The 20,851-nt window shown below is 46.3% G+C and overlaps 1 protein-coding gene across 1 annotated transcript in view; it reads right to left on the bottom strand.

Annotated features, from left to right (window-relative positions):
* Positions 1-6,754: 6,754 nt before the first annotated feature.
* MAATS1 (MYCBP associated and testis expressed 1) overlaps positions 6,755-20,851 on the bottom strand; it is a 31,889-nt gene continuing 17,792 nt past the window's right edge. The window contains 7 exon segments of the mRNA XM_009274608.2: positions 6,755-7,010; positions 7,091-7,403; positions 10,624-10,715; positions 11,933-12,081; positions 13,373-13,594; positions 16,696-16,842; positions 18,393-18,464. Coding sequence (XP_009272883.2) covers positions 7,096-7,403; positions 10,624-10,715; positions 11,933-12,081; positions 13,373-13,594; positions 16,696-16,842; positions 18,393-18,464 — 990 coding nt within the window. The 3' untranslated portion in view covers positions 6,755-7,010; positions 7,091-7,095.

The following is a 20,851-nucleotide window of genomic DNA, read 5'->3' as shown; positions in this document are numbered from 1 at the left end:
GGGAGAAGAACGAGAACCACAAAGGAGGAGGGAAGCAAGCCGCAAAACGCAGAGGGGAGAGCGGGAGCACCGCGGTTTGTGTCTGAAGCACCAAGTCCAGTTGCTTGGAGACAGCGAGCCCAGCAGATGGTACACAACCTCATTAGCCAGTCTTGAACCTCGCTTCCCTCCCTTGGCTCCAGGAAGGGCTCAGCTGGGTTGTCATCCTGTCTTCCCTCGCTAGCCTTGGGGGGTGGCGGTTCTGGCGAGGGCAGGGCTGCTCCATCTTTGCTAGCTTTGCTAAACCAGTCGCGCCCAAAGGCTGCAGGGTCAGACCCAACCTGCTGCCAAATCTGAGCTCTGGTGGGGAAGGAAGGTGCGTAGGTAGCAACACCGCATGGGGCACGGCAGGAAACCCAGGCTCACGCATTGGTGTGAATGTCATACAACTGCTGAGGCTTTGGAGCAGAGCCCGGTCCCCCAAAACAAACTCCTGCTGGTGCTCATCGCAGGAGACAGTACAGGTGACAGTGGTCAGGGCTGTAAGGGAGAGTTGGACTTTCACAGCAAACACCTGCCTTTGGTCGACGCAGGAATGCAGTCCTGGATCTTGTTGCATGCCCAGCTAACTCCTGATGCCCTGGCACAGATACTATCTACCTTCTTGGTATATCCTACTGCCCCCTGAGAGTCTGCGTGCGGCCGGGTAGGTCTCCCATACAGTCAGTGGAGTTAAAGCCTTCTCTTTCAGGGATTCCCCGCTCTCTGCATCACCTATCTCTGCTCGTGCTCTCCAGAGGCAAGGCTGTGTCCTCCAGGAGAAGGTAAGTGGGGAATGAACAACCTCTTCCCTTGTGGAAGCTTGCGAGTGGCTGCAGCAGAGCATTTGTGACTGGGGTGCTCTGTTAGGAGAGCCGCAGCAGGGCAGCCTGCAGAGCCCCTTTGCTTGCCGCAGAGCGAGAAAACGTGGCCACGGGCAAATGAAACCTCGTCCCCAGGCAGAGCTGCCTGGCAGAGCACAGCCCCTTCCCAGCAGAGGAGCCACGGGCCCTGCATACAGTGGCAGGGCCCTGGGGTCTGGGTATGTAATGGATTGCTAAGTAGAGAATGGAGGGGTTGGTTTTTTTGGTTTTTTTTTTTTTCTTAAGCAAAGTTTTTTTTTCTTAAGCAAAACTTTTAAAAAAAGTTTTTAAAAAAGTTTTTAAAAATCCTGGTGGAATCCAGGAGTTAGAACGGGACTATTCATGTTAGCTCGCTGCTTGAACGCCCTGTGCTTTACACCACCTCCACGTGGTGGGGTCCAGACGCCTGTCGCTGACACAGGAACACGTGGCAAGTCTTGCCAGAGGGAGGCCGGGGCTGCAGGGGGCGAGGTAGGGTCAGATGTGTGGTGGGAACAGCACATGAGCTTGAGAGGAAGCAAAAGGTATTCATCCTCCTCTCACCAGCCTGTCAGCTACCCTGTTATTGCTCCCTACAACTACCTGAAAGGAGGTTGTAGCGAGGTGGGTGTTGGTCTCTTCTCCCAAGTAACTAGCGATAGGATGAGAGGAAACAGCCTCAAGTTGCGCCAGGGGAGGTTTAGATTGGATATTAGGACAAATTTCTTCACCGAAAGGGTTGTCAAGCATTGGAACAGGCTGCCCAGGGAGGTGATTGAGTCACCATCCCTGGAGGTATTTAAAAGACGTGTAGATGTGGTGCTTAGGGACATGGTTTAGTGCTGGACTTGGCAGTGCTAGGTTAACGGTTGGACTCGATGATCTTAAGGGTCTTTTCCAACCTGAATGATGCTATGATTCTATGTTTCCTATGGCGTAAGAGCAGGTGTGTCCTCCTCCTCCTTTCTGCAGCTTGTTCCTGTAACCAAATCCTTTGCCAGGCAAGAGTGCTCGGGAGACGGACGGTGATTGCTGGCAAAACCCGGGCTGTCTGGGGGCATTTTTGCTCAAGAAGATCATTGATGTTGCTTGGGATGCTGTCACTTGTTAGCAGTCTCGGGAAATGAAGGGAACTACCCTGCTGGGGAGTCTTTGGACCATCTCGGTTACACCTCATTCCTCTCTCAAGATTTTTGTTTCATGGCACCAGGCCTAGGAACGGGTTGGTCAATGGAAGCCGTTTCTGCTGGAGACAACAAATTTGGGGCCTGCACAGCAATGAAAAATGGTTTGCATTTGGCTGGAGGCAGAAGAATTACGTGGGCAGGTGGAGAAAGGCTTCAATGGGTAAGGAACCAACATGGCGTTTGCAAGAGGCTTTAAAGGGAAGGGCTGGCTATTACTGGCTCAGTAATAAACAAAAGGGAGAGTCGTTCCCAGGATCAATCCTGCAGCAACTTAAGGAGAGAGGAGCTAATGCAGCTTTTCAGTCTCCGTAACGCTGGTGGGAGTGGCTGCTTTCCAAATGCTAGCGATGTAAAATGGTGAGAAGATGCTGGCCGAGAAAGGTATTTAGGAGAAGGCTTAGTGCGCTCTCAGTTCAGGGGCTACGTAAGAGCACTGGTTAAATGTTTCAGGCTCCTTGCTGCATCTGTATTCAGAGCACTGGTGTTGTTCACGCTCAGCGCTGACGTCACCAAGAGCAACAGCATCGGGTCCTTGCTGCGCAGCTGCAATTAGCTCACTGCAATTTGCATTGCAGGTAGCACCGCACGCTTCCAGCCGCTACCCCAAGGAAGAGGATGAACATCCCCGCGCCCTGCACTGACCGAGGAGCTCCGGGACGGGCAAGGAGTGCAGGTTACCATGAAAGCCCCCCATCGGGGGGACTAGATGTGGTAAATCTCAGACGGCTGGGAATGGGCTGGGCTGGGCTGTGCAACAGGTCCAACCAGCCATAGACTAGTGGCCAGCCACGATGGTGGGTGTTTGCAGGGGCAGTCACAGCTCTCAGGTCTGTCGGGGATGGTGTGCTGAGCCAGGCTGGCCGGGGAGGGCTCTGGCCCTGAGTAACAAGTGGATACAGGCGAGCAGCCCAGGAAGGAAACGGGAACGGGACATCCCTTCTGAGTGCGACATGAAGGACTGGGCTTTGGCACGTGGGAGCAGGCCAAGAGAAGCGGCCTGGACTCCGGCCACAGGAGGTGGAGGAAGAGGTGCGTGGGGTTGCTGCAGCGTGTGGGAGGAAAGGAAGAACGAGAGGGAACGAATGATACGATCGGAGCAGAGAGCCAGAGCTGCCTCCCCTCCCCTGGTTTCAGCGTACACCCTCCCCATCGGCCCGCTGGGATTTTCTCTCGCGCGCGAACGGTGTCTGTTGAGATGCTTCCCCTGCCAGTTCTGCTCCCGGCAGTGGCTGTGAGGAGAGGTGGGGGCCTCGGTCTGGCGCACCCACCCAGCCGCACCAAAGCCCTGGTGCTGCTGCATGGGAGGCCCACTGGCCTTTGGGCATCTCGCCCACGCTTGTGAGACGGGGGCAGGGGTTGTGTGTGTGCTGCAGGGCAGGGCTCTGCAAGGTTCAGCTGGTAAACGAAATGCTGCAGAGCATTCCGGGGCACTGAAATGTGACTGCCTACATCGTTATGTCGTCCCTGGCAGGGACAGGCAGCGTACGTTTTCAGGCAGGGTCTCCTACCCCTCTCCCACGCCGTTGCTTGACGCAGCCTGGGAATGACCACGGGCCAGGAATCACCTCCAGGTGCCATTTCATGTGCAGCTCCTCTGTTTTGGAAGCATCCCATCCAGGCTGCGCTGTGCGTATCGGGCTCACCACCAAGGAGAGGTCCCAGGCAAACTGAATTTACTAGTCTAGGTGTACATGTTAACGTCTCGGGGAGTTGGCAGTTTTGGCAGATGTTCAAAACAATTCCTGCCTCTGGTGGGGTGGAGAGTGTGGGTATGGAACAATGGCTCCTCTTCCAAGCCCAGGCCCGACTCTGGAGGGCACTGAGGCGAGGAGGCTGGGGGACGCCGAGAAGATACTGACTCACCAGTCAGAAAAACGCAGGAAAAGCTGCATGAACAGGATTTTGGTGGAAGCAGGGAGACAGGACTGGGAGGAGGTGAAGTTAGTATCAGTGCAGTCGGACCTTGTTAAAAGCCTTTGGCATGTAGGGACCATTCTTGTAGGGTTATCCCCCACCAAAGTTGTGTGAGGGCTGAACTGAGCCCAGCAAAGCAGCAGGCAGATCCTGCGTGCTTGCGAGACCAGGAGCAGAGAAAACAGCAGCGCTCAGGAAGTGGCAGGAACTCTTTTAACAGCACCACAGCCAGGTCTACAGCAGCAACTTTTGTGATGGTCATGTTGCTTTTAAGGGAGGCAGGAGAGATGGCAGAGCATGGGTTTGTTGTGGTTTTATGTTGACAAAAACGTAGATGTAGTAAGTGTCCAGCGAAAAAGGTGCGTTGGCTTCCAGTTGTCCTACCGGAAGCCCTTTTTGCTGGTCTGAACTGTAGTTATCGCAATAGGATCTCCTCCTTCCACACTGCAAGAGCCGTATCGGCAGGGAAGACCCAAGACAATTTGCATTCATTCATTTACTGCAAAGGGACCGATTTTTCACCATTCTCACAGTGCAGTGACCCCAGAGGCTCATTTGGTTCAGCGCGTCTCCCGCACCTGTCTGGATGCAGAAGCCGGCAGAGCGGCACAGCCAGGCTCCCTCCCAGCGGGCAGCTGGTGAAAGAAAAGCGGGACAAGCAGAATTTCCCCGGTGTTTCCACTGTATTGGTGCAGCCCTGGAGGCACCTGCTGTGTTTGTTTCGGGTACGGGCTCCTCCTCCGGGTTGTTCTGGCTCCTGCTAGCAGAGGGAATGGTGCATTCTTGTGCTGTTGATTTGTGATCCCAATTCCCTCTCACTGTGCTCGTTTTCTTTCTCAAAGCACATTCTGCGAAGCTTGAAAAAAAAAAAAAAACCCGCACATGACAACTGAAAGCAGTTTCTAGAGCAGAGTTTCCTGCAGGAATCCTGCCGTGGCCTTCAGTTTACATGCTAGGCAATGTCACGTGGAAAAGATGGCTTTACCCTGATGGTGTCCCTTAAATCGTAACAGAAGCCAAGACATTTATAGCTCAGCCTGTGCATAGCACCTGGAGTCCCCTGCCCCCTCGTTGTCGTGCAGAGGGCTGTAACCCTGCAGAAGACCAGAGCGCTGCAACCTACGTCCATTCCCACACCTGTTGGAATACTTCTTATCTTTTTAAAACCACGTCAAATTGTACAACGAGCCATGTGGAGAATGTTTATTTCGACATACCATCTCAGAAATACAGTAAATGCCTCAATGGATCGGTCTTCCTGTTCTACCGTTCTGCTCCATCAAGTTTTCCATGTCTCTCTTACTACATCGGATCTTGTGATTCGTGTTATCCCCCCTCTTTGAAGCAGGCTAAATTTGTCCAAGGTGGCCTGAGGCAAAAGAGCGGATCCCTGCACAGCTTCTCCTCCCACACTGTGGCGAGTGTTTCTTTGTTTTTGCATTTGCTACCTTCCCTTTTACTGACTAGCTATGTACGCTGTAAGAATTTTCCCAAATCCCCAAACCCTAATGGGATCATCCTCACAGAGTCCTAACCAAAACTCATCACCCATCTCTGACTCCTGCCAGGTTTTGCAGTACTTACAGAGGCTGCCTGACCCCACCAGCCACCTGGTGCCCCTGGTTCAGTGACCTGGAGACCAGCAGTGGTTTCTTGGTGCAGCTCTCAGTTTCCTCTCTCCAGTTCTTATCAGCAGAATACAGGGGTATTCAGACTTTTTTCCTCCTCTCTCTTCCCCCCCCCCCAAGTCCACAAAACAGAAACCTGATGCAAAATTTTTCCAGGAATTCACTAATGAGCCTGAATTTTTGACCAGCTGCTGATTTGTGTTTTGAAGGAGCAGCACCATGTTCAGGATTAGTTAGCTGGACCATACCCGAGGCTTTACAGACCCAGCACGAAAAACAGGCTGTCAGTTACTGAGAAATGATGGACGTACACAGAGATCAGCTCATTATCACGTTAGCACTGAGAGCTAATAAATACTGCTATTTGTTGCATAAGTTGCAGCCATCAATGAGTAAGCATTCTAGGTGTGGTGGTGTGGCTGTGCCTGCTCCTCCAAAAGCTGGTGCGTTTGATGTCGGTATCGGTGTAAATGTACCTTTCAGATGCTAAACCCACAGACCTCAGGAATTTTGACAGGTGGGTGCTGGAGAGCTGAGCAAGTCCCTGACAGCTCTCTGATCAGATGCACTGCGCCTGTCTGCAGCCTGCTGATTTCTGACATCCTGAGCTGGAGCACCCCCATGCTTGCAAACAAGGCAAAGCCAGCATCCTTTCGGCACAGCCCCCTGGAGCTGGAAAGCCAGAGTGACTAACACTGTTCTAAGAAAAATAAGTCTTTCCAGCATTGTTCTCCTTTGGGATGATAAAAAGCAAGAAGAGGTCAGCCCAAAGAGTAACATTTCTGGAAAAGCCGTAAGCGCTGGCTAGTGGGTTCTTTGCGCCAGCTACGTCAGCCCCCGCCATGTCATTCTGCTATCACCTAGCCGTAGTTACTAGTGCCAGACACTGCCTGGTTGGCAGGACCCAGTCTGCTGAGGTCAGGGGCACCTTTTCTTTATGCAAGGACTAATTATGTGAAAAGATGATGCAAGATCTGACCGTTTTCGTTCAACGCTTTATTAATAGCAGTGCTAATGCAGGAAGCCGCTCTGCTTTACTCCACTAAGGAAATCAGTGGGGCATGCTTGAGAAAAGACTCTGTGCATGGTCTCAACTCAAAATTTCCCACTGCTGGAATATTTTTTCATTTAATGTTATTGATGCAAGGAAATACCATCAAAAGCCCAGGTGCAGATCTTTATTGGTCTGTGCCAGGAAAACAAACAAGGAATGCTAACGCTGCTTTCTCACTCAAGCTTCTCTTAATAATTAAAGAGGAAAATTAGCTAATGAGGTCCAAAGCTAGGAGGGGAGGTGGTGGAGGGGGCTGGACTGGGGCTGCCACACCAAAATGTAGACAGAGTGGTTCCAGGACAACATTGCTGGCAGGCAGCAGGAGGGACAGCCCAAGGGAGAGAGAGGATTTTCCATTCTGGGTGCCCTGAAAAAAGTAAATATAATGTGCTTCCCTCTCCTTCACCGTGCTCTGAGCCCAAATCACAGAGGGGAAGGGAAACTCACCTGGCTCATCTTCTGTCTCTAGGAGGCTGGGGGTCTGATCCATCAGAAGGGTTCACTGCTGTTTCTCCTGGGCTTTCTTCGCACAGAAGTTTAGCTAGTTCATGTGCAACTGGGGCAGAGCAAGTGCTGTCAGCTGCACTAGGTCCAGCAGCTGTCCCACTCAAAGCAGCGCTAGCTGTCCCAGCAGGAGGATCTCCCTTTATCTTGCTGACAGATGTCTCCCGATGTAGTGCCAGATCAGCCACTACCCTCTCTGTGTCCCTGTGGATGATCTGATGAGCAGCATAGATGTGTTTTCTTTGGGACTGCCTCACTGTGCATAAAAAGAGGTAAGGCTTTCACTTGGAAATGTACAGCAAAGTGTTCTCCATAGGGGAGAAGGGAGGGATAGCTTTTAGCCCTCCTGCAGCTGTGGAAAAGCCTATCTCAGGAAAAAAAAATCACGCCCTTCTAACTTTGGCTGAAAGCGTTCTACTGCCACCTAATAGCAGCAACCAACTTTGCATTTCACTTTGAAGACCAGCCCACACAGCGGGACACGCAGCCAAAGTGTTTTCCTTTCCAGCTTAGGGCATAACTGCCCAGGACACGTTATCAGGCTTTAAAATAACTTCTCCTTCAGTGTCCGTTAATTGCAGCAGGTCTCTGGAAGACTGGAGCTGAAATCTGCCCTCTCCTGTGCTATGATTTTGCCTGCACTGAGAAACTCTTACTGAGTTCAAAGAAAGACTTGGAGACAGTATAGACACATTAAAGCACCTACCTTATCGTCTCCCTTTTGCTACTGCAGGATTGTTCTTTACCGTGTTTTACGGTTTTCATCCAATGTCATTTGTATGTATTTCCAGCCCACCTCTTGGGAAATAATTACCAAGCCAAAGCATTCACCCTACAATTCTCTTCATTGCTCTTCACCATTCTTTGTTCCCTCTTTCTCCCTCTAGACTTACGATGCTGGTAAACAATCATGGGGATTGAAATACTGCGTGCTTGTAAGGAGGGTGTGAGGAATGGTGCAGGAAGGAGCTGTGGCTCTCGTCATGTCACTTCCCTGCAAAAGTCCAAGACTTTCTTGTTGCTTTGGTCTGTTTATGTTGTAAGGCTGAGCTGTACTTTAACTGTGAATCTGAACCACTGGTGCCTTGCATGCTGTCATACAGTTCTGCATACTGTCACTGACTCAGTCGCTCAACGTTACTAACCCATCCTGTTTATGTTTATCCATCTCCCAGGTCCATTTTGTCGACAATGAATGCAACTGGATCTCACTTGCATTTGAAAAACTGACCTTCACCAGCCAGCTCTCAATTCCCAGGAGAGCTTTCTCTACCCAAAGGCATTTTGGCTTCAATCGTGTATACATGAACTGTATCAACTATACCAGGAATACTCTCCTGATATTGCTGCAGTCCCTTCCTCCATCCACAGTGAATACCATCTAAAAGAAAGCTGGTTCAAACTGGTGAGTAATTGTCCTTTTAAAAGCAAGTTTTTTCATATCAGCATATTGACTTCTACTTCCAATGAAGGAGGGTTCAGAAGTGAGGTGCAGAGGAGTTTCAGGATGAGCCAGTATTGGATAATCCCTGCTTTTATGCATAGGAATGCAACAAAAGGAGAAAAAAAAAAACAAGAGAAGAAAAGACTAGGTAATGGCAAAATAGAGATGTTTAAGGGGAAGCTAAAGTGTAGGCAAAGACTGAACTTGCAGGCCCTCAAATCTTTGTTCTACAAATGGATTTGCTCCTCTGGCAGGCCAGACAACCGTGCTCTCAGATCAGTTCCTCCTAGTTTCACGGAAGGTGTATGCTCAACCATGTGCCAGGTTGCTAAAACACAGTTTCATAATGAATAATCTGGCTCACTATAGGGAAAGCTTTAAAAGCTGCCACAGAAACACAATACACTTACGTGCTCGTAAGATCTAATGCCATTCTTTGATACTATCTCCTTTGGATTTATATGGAATAGTTACTGATTCTTCTTCCTTGAAGGTATCGCTGTGCAGGAGGTTTATGGCAGGGTGTGTTCATGAGAGCATTTGTAGACATTTAGTAGAATTCAGCTATCTCTTAAGAGTATGGAGTCCCCTCCACCCCAAGCTGCAATAGCAGAAGAGAGTACAAGCCAGGTCTCTTCCTGACATTCGATGTCTGCTGTCACAAGAATATTGTGGCAAATTTCACCTGACCACGTTTGAAGGAGGTCTTGTACTTTATCACCTATTGCTTTAGCTCTTCCTCCAGTATCCACTTTAATTTTTGCCTGGGTCTAGCTCTGCTTTCCAGGCAAACCCACTGTAGCTATCACAGATTTTGAAGATTTTTATCCTCTGTTGCTTGGGAGTGCTTCTGAGGTGCTTTGTTCGTCAGCTGCTGTTGCATTTAAGCCCAGTACATATTTTCTTCCTTGCTGGTACCGCTGTATGTCCAGAATCCTAGGCAATCTCCAGGTCTTCTCTTTCTGTTCTCCTTTCTGAGACAGGCTAACCTGTGTTAGTGCCTGAGCTGTAGGCTTCATTGACTAAAATAACATCACCTGCTTTGGTAGGCTTGCAGAAGCAAGGCTAAGGAGAAGGGAGCTGATTTAAGCTTATGCAGAATTGCCAGCTGCTGAATAGATACTGTTGTTGTGACAAATACACAAACTAGGAAGAAAAAAGTCTGCACAATTCAGAGACCACAAAATGTGTTTGCAGGGTTTGTGTTTTCATTCACAAAGCAACAATAAAAGCAATGAAGTAAGTGCTTTTGTTCTCAAGTCAGAGAAGTACACTGCAGCAAGGACTGCTTCAGACTCAGTTGTGATACAATTGCTTTTCTTAGGTTGTGTCCACTTTCTATGGGTGACTGGTTTAGTCACGGTCTTCTGAGTGTGCTGGTCAGTGGAAACATCCCAGTTAAGAACAGCCATTTATTCATGATCCTCAATGTAATACACAGGTTTCCAGGGCCTTCCCCTCTGTATTTTGACAGATACTATTCCATTTTGGCTAAACAGAAGCATCCTTTACAACTGCAAGATTATCTACTTAAAACATGATGCCACTACAGCCAACCCTAAAACCTTATCTTTGCTTCTAGCTCTCAACCAATTGAGGGGGGAAGGGGAAAGCATAGGAAAGCACATAATCTTCCTTCCGCATATGGCATATATTTAAGTAATCTGCCTGTTAAAGACTTTGACAGTTTTTAGAAATTGCCATATAATAGACCATTCACAGCCATGCTACTTAAAGACTTTTCCCGGTTTGTTTTTGAAGGTGCAATGGGCTGCTTCCTGTCATGTAGTTTTATTGTTGCAGATACAACAAATTTACATCAGGTCTGAATTCAGGCCACCATTTTAAAAGACTAAAGCTCATAAGAAATTGGTGAAAAAGGGTCAGAGGGCTTAACTTTCTACCTGCAGAGTGCAAAAGAGGAATCTCAGAGAACTGAGACAACTTTTGGCACTGCATCCTTCCTTTCAGTGAGCTAGAGTGAGGAGGGTGAACCAGTTCGTGAAGAGAATAAAGTTACTGGACTCCTTACCTTTTTCTCTGATAGACATTTTCTCAGCTTCTGGAATCAGGAAGTCATAAACGAGCTCTGCTACAATCTCTTCTGACTGTAGGCGAGTTCGACTACAGAACAGATGCAGAGTGGTATTAGTATTTTAATTTTCTTTTCAGATCACCTCTGCAAACACAAGACTCCCTTGTAAATATTCTCACTATTTTCAAGGGAGTGTATTGTCATGGCAGTAATTGTCAGCTGGTTCTCTCTTTATCCTACAAATAGGTGACAGTGTGACTATTCTCCTTTGCACTGCACTGCCAATGTGTTCAATACTGCATTGGAAAGCAGTATTTCCAGGGAGAAGATCACCCTAGACTCCTTATCCTTGAAGGTATTTAGGAGCCCAGTTCTCACTGATGACAAACTGAGTTAGACACGCAGATACCTCTGAGGATTTGCGTCTTTGTCAATTTAGTCTTTGGCCCATTGCTGAGTTTGCTAAATTCTTCCCTTTTGTGACTCTGCATTTGGCTGGGCCCCGTACTCCTTTCCATGCCAGTGTTTGGTGAGTTCCCAATTGGCCCAGGGGCTGCATGCATTATCTACACTTCATTCTCCCCAAGGATTTCAACATTCTGGGTGTATTCATCTAGTTACAAAATACACAGCTGTTGTACCATAGGAGAGTCACTGTGTCATTGGGATTTTTATGGCTCAATTCCAAAAAAAGAGCATAGAAACTGAACTGGGGGTTTGGCAGGTCCTAAAAAGTATTCACTGTTGATGCCCCAGCCAAACACAAGACTGTGGTGTTCTCAGCAACTTACTCTACTCAAAGTGCCTTGTCAGGCAGCCATCAATATGACTGACCCCAAGGAAATTGGCAGTTTCTTAAAGAACAGCCACCCCAGGATGAAAGACTGCTGCATAGCTGTATCTTTTAGCATCTCTTTCAAACCGATTTTCTGTAGTAGTGTAAATAAATGAAAAGACCAGTATGAATGGGTATTGCTTTAGGCAGTTCCCAGATTCACTTAAAGCTCAGTCACAGCATCACATTGGCATGGAGAAGTCTAAAAAGGGTGATTCACAGATCCCACAAGTGATTTGCAAAGGGAATCTGGCACATGCTGTACAGAAATAAAGCCCTGATGGATTTATATGTGTGTACCAGGTAGTAACAATGTGGTTCCCATACAGCGGTCACGCTAATGAACTGATCACGAACAGTATTGCTCTGCCCTTCCCATGTCTTAGATTATACACGTAACCACAGAAGCAGATGGTCAGGCAGGTTCTAAACTGCTGTAAACAGCCTCTAATGTGCCGTTCAATAACGTACCGGCTTTCCATTTCGTAAGCAATGTCATTGACTTCTACAGCCATTCTCTGAATCTCTTCCCTGGCTTGTTCTTCAGCTGTGTTCTCCATGCTACTCAGGATAATGTCTTCCAAGTAGGAGTCAATAGTGCTCTGGTGCACTTTCACCACCTGGAACAAAACACCAAGATATTGTTCCTCTGCCTATTGCTGTGCCAGGAGCGTGGTGGAAGCAGATTTCCAAAGAAGCAAGAACAAGAAATTTTCACCAGACTCTTAATTTCAGGTAGGCCAGCCTGAGATTTGGTTTCAGAGGTGCTTTCTGGGAAGAATAGCTTGTGTAAAAATTTATTTTCTAAAAATTCTTTCTGAGAACTAATTGAACAGAAACAAATGCAGGAAAGAAACAGTGGTGGAAGAAAAACTTATCCGCAGATCCAATACTGCTGGAGCAGGTTAGTTCTGTGAATGCATTGGCAGTTGCTTCCTCAGTTCTCACGGTCCCCTGAGCAACAACTGCCAAAAAATCATCATCAGTATTGACTTCAGTAAATTAATCAGCTTTCATTCAAGCAAATCCTGATGGGAAAGGTTCCATCAAGCCAGTCAAAGTAACATGAATAAAACCAAGATAAAATTATTGGTTTCCTTATAATGGTTGTAGAGCAGAGGTTCCAGAAATGGGTGTTTTCCTTCTGCTAGTCTGAAAGGCATAAGCTTACGGCACTTTGACCCTCCTTGCTTCCCACTCAGGGATGCAGAAAAGGTAAGAGGAGAAGCTAAAATTAAAAGAAAAATAAACATGATGCCAGACTCTCTTGGTATTAACCTCCTCCCACAAAGTTTGAAAATTATTGGTATAGTCAGTTAGGCTCCCACTCATTCCTTTCAACTGGGAGAAATATGCTTCATGCAGTCAGGAGCTAGAGAATAGGAATAGCACTATAGAATAGTTATGGAATATGGTAATTCAGGATTTTTGTTTCTGGATTTCAAGGTTATGTTATCCATTATCATTACTTCAAAATAATTTTTGTACCTCTTGTTATTTGCAGTCCACTTTTTGGGGGCAAAATCTTTCCAAAACCTTGCTTAAAGGCATCCTTCCTGGGAAAGCACCTAATAGTTCTGCTGGACAGACAAAGTGCTGACAAAATATTATTCCTAAAGATGATCTAGGTACATCTGTTCTCCATAGGTGTTTGTTGTGGAAATTTAGAAACCTACATCCATTCATGATATGCCTAACAGGACTCTCTGTAGGGGTATTCAGATCATCCTTAATTTAATAGGCATGACTCTTTAGGAAGGAATCACCCTCTCTTCACCAAGCCTTCCCCCGCAATTTTAAAACTAGCCATCACCAAAGTCAGAGCAGAAGCACCTCCCTTCCATCTGGACCTTCCCACAAGGAGGCAGTTCCTACAAGCCGCCCACAGTCCCACCAGTCTCCCTCCCCTGCCTGTTTGAAAATCTCATCTTCTTCCTGGCGCCGCCTCTCTTCCACCTGACGACGTCCGCTCTCCTCCGCTTCCCGCATCCGCCTCTGCCTCTCAGCAAGCATGACAAAAGCATGGATCTTCCGTTCTTCTTGCAGCCTCACCAGCTCTTTGGACAGGAAATCAAATATGTTTGCCAGTACCCTTCCTTCTTCCCTGGCCAAGTGGTTCTCCACTGATGACAGCTTTTAAAAAAAAAATGCAAAGAATTGTGTTACAAACCCCAGGAATGTTGTTTGAAGTCCCAGGACTACCACAGGCATGTGAAACAGCTCTGCAACATCCACTCAGACCAGCCATGGGACAACCCTAGGAGTTTTGCATTCTTCTTGTTTAACATGCGCTGGCCTGGATTCTGCAAAATGTAATGTTCCTGTATATAGGCTCTGATGGCATAAAGAGGCTAAAAGATGGCAAAACTAGTGAGGGCGGGAATAGTCCCGATACTGTCACACTAGGACAAGCAGCCCCTATGCTTGGGTGGGTGGGAGGAGATAAAGCACTAGACGCGCTATATTCCAGGTATTATGAAGTACTTCTGTGGCTGTGAGTATAACCCGAATAGTTGCTGAGGCCATCTGCTTGTTACTGGGGAATGCTCCACTGCCCAGACCAAGAAAGGGGAGGTATAAAAGTGACAATGAAATGACTTCAGCTGCATACCCTCCATCTTTCTGTGCTAAGCTTAGCTAGACCAGAACAGAAAAATAGGATCAAAAGTTGCAAATGAACCTTCTTTCCAGCATTTGGAAAGAAAACCCTCACTCTTTATGAGTTGGAAGCTTGAGTAAAGGTTTAGGAAACTGTGCAATTGTGAGTACAGCCACATTTCTATCCTCCCCTAAGGATACAAAATGTTTGTTACAGTTCAAAGCTACCTCAGTGAAATGGTACATCTTTGGTTGGACATTTATGATGCGACCAAAGTGATTCAACTTGCTGAGATACTACAGCAACCGTGAGTCCCTACAGGTTTAGCTATTGAGTTATTACCTAAAACTGTACAAGTTACTAATTGCTAACAAATTCAAATCAACAGTAATTATATTGAGTTTGCAGAAGTGCAAACGAGACCTCAAAATTCCAGGTAATGGAAAATCAGAAAGTCTGTGACAGAGCTGAGACTAGATTCCAAGTGTTCAGTGTTACTGTGCCATTCACTCCTTGTTCCAAGCACATCATGTTTTATGGGTTGGGTATGCGTGATTGCACTTCAGAAAGGGACAAGATCTATGGTAAGTTCATTATCTATCTCCAGTATGGACTATGAAGCCACAGTCCTTGGCAGGAGGGAATGTCTGGAACTGGCTGGGATGCTGTGCTTCTGTTGGAATAAACAGGCAGTAACAGAGTAGACCTGAATGTAAAACTCAAAACGGAGCTGAAATATCCCAGACAAGTAGTAATAAATCAGCTCATTTGCTCATGCAGTGTTTCAAAGAAAGTGGGATTGTCAGTGTTGCACACATCTAGAAGTGACAGTGCTTAGCCCATGGGTGTTTAAGATGGAGGATGGCAATGCAGTAACTGCACCAGCCCACAGGGAGGGATAACATGGAACTAACATGCTGCTGCTTCTTTATTGCTCCAGGTGCTGTGTCTAAAACTGGTGTGAAATGGAGGAAAACAACCCAGGAACACTCTTGTCTTAGACTTTTGTTATATACGAAGTTGGAAATTTTCAACCCCTCATCTTTGACCATTTTATCGGGCGTTTCTGTCCTCTTTCTGCAGGAAGCATTTCTTGAAAAATGCCTCTCTTTATACTGGAAAGGTCAAAAACCTGAACAAAAACTGTGACCACCAAAAATTAAAGAACTGTGAGTCATCAATGACTTTCTAGAATAGCCACACACATAGAAAACTCCTGCGCATGCATTCCAGAGAGTTTTAAAGTTCAAAGTGTTTGAAGACCTGACCCTTGGACTGTATGCCTTCAGAGACATAGTAAAAAAAATGCAAGAGTAGAGGAGGTAGATACCAGCAGAGGGGGATAGTGGCTCTCCCAAAAGGAAATTCTGAGATCAGAGGTCAGCATCTTTACCATTTGCTCTCTCTCCTTCTCTGTGAATGTCATTATGGTGTCTGAACTGCTCTCTCCTTCACTCTCACCTGGGCTTCCAGAAGAGAAAGAGCATTTCAAGTTCCTAATGCCTAAGGCGTTTATTTTTCTCTTAATTCCTCAGTAGAAAAACTCTCTATTCCTGCATTCACACCTGGGCTCCCTGTGTAGGAGGGAGCACCTGGAAATGATAAACAGTAAAACACAGTCACCCGGTTCAATTTTTACTGAGATCTGAGGGGAAATTTTGTCGCTGCCCACCCAGCAGGAAGCAGTGCTCTGGCTTCACCTCTGCCGGGCCAGCTGGCCAGTGGATGCTGTTATAATCTGGAACCTGCAGAATTGCCTCACAGCTGGTCACTGAAAAAACAGGAGAGTAGTAAAAACTATAGGAAAATCTGCAGGAATGTGGGAGATACTGTATATATGAGATGCAGTGAAGTCTGGACAAAATTTCTTTATGATCCATTTCAGACCGCATCTGCCATTTGATTCATTTTGCTCTGGAAGGTTGTGGCCCTGCAAGGAAATAGGATGGGAATTTGCATCCCCAGCTCTCACTAGATCCTTGGCAGAGGATGGAGCCCAAAATTTCTCTGCTCTCCGTAACAGTGGCAAGTACAACAATGTGACACCATTGCTAAGGTCCTAGAAGTCTCAAGCCCAGCAAGATTTACAAAGTAAGTCTGCTTTGGCTTCTTTTGTGATGTTTTATGCCTGAGGAGGAGCCTGCGAGGGTGCCAAGCTAGAAAAGGAACAGGGAAAGGACAGAGCAGTAACACACATTCAGTAAAACATCTGACAGATGTGAGTGACAAGCATGTATTGTGATGCCAGGTCACAGCACCAGTCAAATGGATTGAAATGTGGGAAAACTGAGGTTCGTCTGACAGTGCAGTTTGTTAAAGCCCTGTAAATAAAAATAAGTGCTCTGTCTGCAAACAAAGCAAGCGCAGCCTGAGTAGCAGCTGTGGTCAAGGTGCCTCAGTCTGTTTCTGAGATTCCCCAGAACCCCCAGAGCAGTGAGAGAGCAATTTTAGCCCCTCAGGCATTCAATGCTTGGCCTGTGCTAGGAGAGCATCTTTGTTACTTGGGGTGCTTTCTGTGCTGTGGATAATAGAAAACATAAAGAAATTAAATGCGAGAGTGTTGGTAGTACTGCAAGTACAGAGTGCCCAGTCAGGACAGTGCTGTGAATCAGCCTTCCCATCTATACAGGCAAACCTTGTGCATTTGCAAGTCATGCTGCTGCTGTAGAGCCAGTGTCATTTCCTCCTCTGCCTTCAAAAGCAGCTGTCCATCCTCCTGGAGTGCGTGAGTGGTGCGCAACTCTCGGATCAGTTCCAGCCGCTTCTCCTTCCCTTCAAACATCTTTAAAATAAACAACCAAGCATATTAAATGGAGAATATAGATCAACATGTTTTGCCAGCAGAGCACACCCTTCTTCTCCAAGTTGCAAGGTCAGCTGTTTCTGAGACCTAGTTCTCTGTAACAAATTTGTGGCCGCATTTAGGCAAACACTACAGCTGTCAGGTAAATCTTGCCGAAACCCTCCTGCATAGAAGATGGAAGTTGAGACCTTCTGCTGTGGAGTATAGATGATCCCTTGCTACTTTATTATTTTTTTTTTTTTAATTCTGTTTGTCTTCACCCAGAACTCAAACCACTGGAATGCAGAACAGCAACACCAATGTCAAGTGAAAAGGGCAATAGCCTTCTGGATATCCTGTTATATCAGCCTCAATGTCAAAGCTTCCCAGTGTGAGCATTGCCCCTTTTTCTCAGTCCAGGGTTAGATGTCTCCTATTTCAACATACACTGTTCTCTGACCTTCATTTTGAGGGAGTCCAGCAACAGCTCAAAGCAATAAATTGGTGGGGAGGTTGTTGAAACTGCTGCTGTCCCTGTTACGGGGTTATGTGGCCCAGCCCTTCCCTGACACTGTCTTATTTTCATTCCCCCTCTCTTCCAACAGGGCTTCCAACAGCAACAAAGGATCACTTAACCCTGCTCACGTCATTCTCCAAATAAGTCATATATTTCTGATCCAGTAGTAGCCGGAAGGAGATTCCTAAAACGGTGGAACGTTTCATGATGTGAAAGTCAACAGTTCTGCAATGGCATCAAACATCCTTCTCATAGATCACCACAGAACTGGAGAAGACTTGGGAAGTCTATATTCCACCTCAAGCCACTTCCATGGTATTGCATTGTTTGCTAAAGCTCAGGTCAGGGTCCCACATGGGAACACTTCACAAATGTTAAATAGTTAGTGCAAGAGAGAATATCAATTATATTCTCAGCAGGCATGAAAACAAACCTTCTGGACTGGTCTGATCAAAAGTGATAGACTTGCTTAATATGAAGCCCACGGAGCATAGCTACTCAATTAATTTTTACCTAGACCCACTTCTGCTCCACTGAAAGCAGAATGATGGGTCCTGCACTTGCTGGAAATCATGATGGTATGCTTCAGCTGCTCCTCATCTAAGGTTCAGCTCACCATCACAGGAAGCTGGAAAGATGGCATGAAATACAAGCTGCCCTGCTGGGATGTGGGAGGTTTCTTGTGCCTGGGATCTTGGCACAATCAAGGCAAAATGTACTCATGGTCCAGATCTAGTCTAGAATTTGCCATTTGAGTAATTCTGCTATGAAGCATCTAATTAAACAGCTGAGTGCAGGGGATGGCAGGAACAGGAAGACACTCACAGACACGTGTAGGAACCTAGAAGTTCCTGTAAGAAATTTGGGCTGGAGAGCAAAGACTTCAGCCTTGAAGGACTCCAGATAACATACAGGAAGATATGCTGCAGAAGCCTCATTACCCTTGATTAGTGCTGTGGAAGAAAGATTGCAAACACACTTTCAACCATTCCCACATTCTGAAGAGAGACATAAAGAAGGAAACACAGAATACCATGTTCTGAATAGCCCTGCCTCGGAGCAACTTCTGCAGACAGATCACTGCCAGTTCTGTTTCCTCTTCCTCCTGCCAAAACACAACAAACATCCACACAATAATTAATTATTTCTTTGGAGACTGGGATTTCTATAGATTATCCATCTAACTGTCAAAAAGTCTAACTCATATCCATTTTTTTCTCAGTTGTTTCTGAACACCATTCTTCTAATTTCTAGAGAAAGGAAGGTGAGTCAGAATAATACGTAATTCCATGTTTTACAAGAGATGGGGGATAAAGGCTGTATAATTAGATTCTATTTGAGATTTTAGAGGGTCTTTAGAGACGAGTACCTAATGATAAGGAGATGCTGATGGAGAAAATTACTGTATGCATTAGTTCTATTTGTAGCTTGACTGAATCTGCGTTTGCAAAATGAGCGTCAGCTACATTAATTTAACAGGTCAAGACGCTAAAGAGATAAAATTATTGTTGAAGGAGGTGCAAGAGAGCTGTTAACCATAAATAAAGGGATTAAATTAAAAGGGAACATATACAATTTTTCTTTTGATATTTATTCCAGTGGTGACCTTTATCAGAGTAACTCAGTAAATTTAAGACTCGGAAAGTGATAGTTTGGAAGTAAAATTAATTACATTATATTGCGATTTGTCTCTGAGAACTTCACTGGCCTAGCATTGTGTGACTGATACCAACTTGGAAGAATGATGGAGCACAGTGGGAAAGGGAACATGACCATAGGAGGAAAGAAGAAAAAAGAAAAGGCTTATTTTAAATAGAGGAAACACAGCTGGCAGCATTTTTTTCCTGCCGAGGGGTCTTCTAGTCTGGAGTTGACAGCAGAATGAAAAAGCCCATTGGGTGCCTCGGAAAGATAAAAAGAAACCTAAAAATTGCAAGGAAGTTTATAAAGAGTCTATGAGGTCTGCATTGAAATGTGGTATTTTAGAAGTGCCGGAAAAACAGGGAAGAGCGTGGGATGAGAGAAGTGGTGTGGGCTTGAATCTTAGTATCCGGGTTTTTTTTAGGTGTTGAAGATTAAGTTTTCCAAAAGCAAAAGGAAGCATTCCTGCCTTTCCACACCACCACCCCAGAGCAGCAAAGCAGAACTAGCCGAAGGACTGCCTTATGCTTTGGATGTTCTTTTTCTCTGGAAAGAGGGGATGAATTTCCAGTCTAGTTAGACAGCTAAACTGTACCACATCATCTGGCCACAGTGTGAAAGCCCTTCAGGACACAGTTTTGGAAATGGAGATGGCACATATACTGGACAGGTAAGCCAAACTGCTTGGTTTGATGTAAACTAAGATTTGGTTTAAATTTTTGTGGGATGCATTTTTCTGTACTTCTGTTGTTCAGTGCTGCAAATGATGCCTTAGCAAGGGTAATCATCAACTTCTCCATCTGCCTGCTACAGACCAACAAGAAAGAATGAGGGGAGATGGAAAGCCTATCATGCCCTGCAGGAAAAAAAAAAAGAATTAAGTATATAGAAGGATCTAGGAGCAGGCTGAAAACTAGAGGGGGCTGGGAGAAAGTGATAAACCAGTGAAGGAATTCAGAGTCGCTCTGTGAGCTTGTTGTGGCTAGTAAGTGCATAAGAAATGACTGGGGAAGAGGAGTTGAGGAGGCCTGCAGTAGTGCCTCCATTCTCTCCACTTTCTTCTATATCCCTTATGGTCCACATTGCTTGCCTGTCACTCTGGCACGCTTTCATTTTGAGCTCCTCAACTCCAGCAGGAAGAGGCTGGTGCACTTAGCAGTTGGTACTTGTATCTGCGTCTGGCAGGAAGAGAAGCATTAACAACAGAGAAGAGCCTTGCTTTCAGTGCTCCTTGCAGCCAGCTGGTAGGAGAAACCTTACGTGGATTCTGCAAGGCAGGAGAAGTTAGCACTGCTCTTCAGTGGCTGAAGTGGCCTGATTTTACAGATGGAGCTTCACTGGAGAGCTCCACTCTTTTATGTGTTCACACATAAAGATACTTGTAAATAAACCAAATGTTGACAGAATTCATTTAGGTGGAATTCTATTGTATTGGAACTCTTTAAAAAAACTATAATCTGTAAACACGCTCAAGAATGACTACAACTGGGTGTGACGGTGTGCTCCCCTGCCCAACCTGACCTTTATCTCCTGTAACTCTGCGCAAGCCAAGTGATAACTACCGGGGCAGTCGTTAATGGATGCTGATAGTGATAGCTTCGTCCATTAACGAAGTGGATTCGGGAGCCAGATAACAACACAATAGCCCTTGGTTATTGTGAGAAATATGCCCACCTAACCACAGTTATCAGTATGTAAATATGACTATGAGTCAATCATCTTACCCCTACAAATAGTGAGCAGCCCAAGAGCCCTTTGAGCTCTCCTGCATGGCAGTGGGCTGCACGCCAGGATCTCCCTTGAGTAGGGATGCCTCTCAAGGTTACTCCTCGAGGTTGAGAGATTCCTTGC

Source organism: Aptenodytes forsteri, unplaced genomic scaffold, assembly GCF_000699145.1.
Source record: "Aptenodytes forsteri isolate BGI_AS27 unplaced genomic scaffold, ASM69914v1 Scaffold379, whole genome shotgun sequence".
In the NCBI taxonomy this organism is placed as follows: Eukaryota; Metazoa; Chordata; class Aves; order Sphenisciformes; family Spheniscidae; genus Aptenodytes; species Aptenodytes forsteri.
The sequence above is the reverse complement of the archived record's forward strand: the minus strand, read 5'-3'. Positions and strand labels throughout refer to the sequence as shown.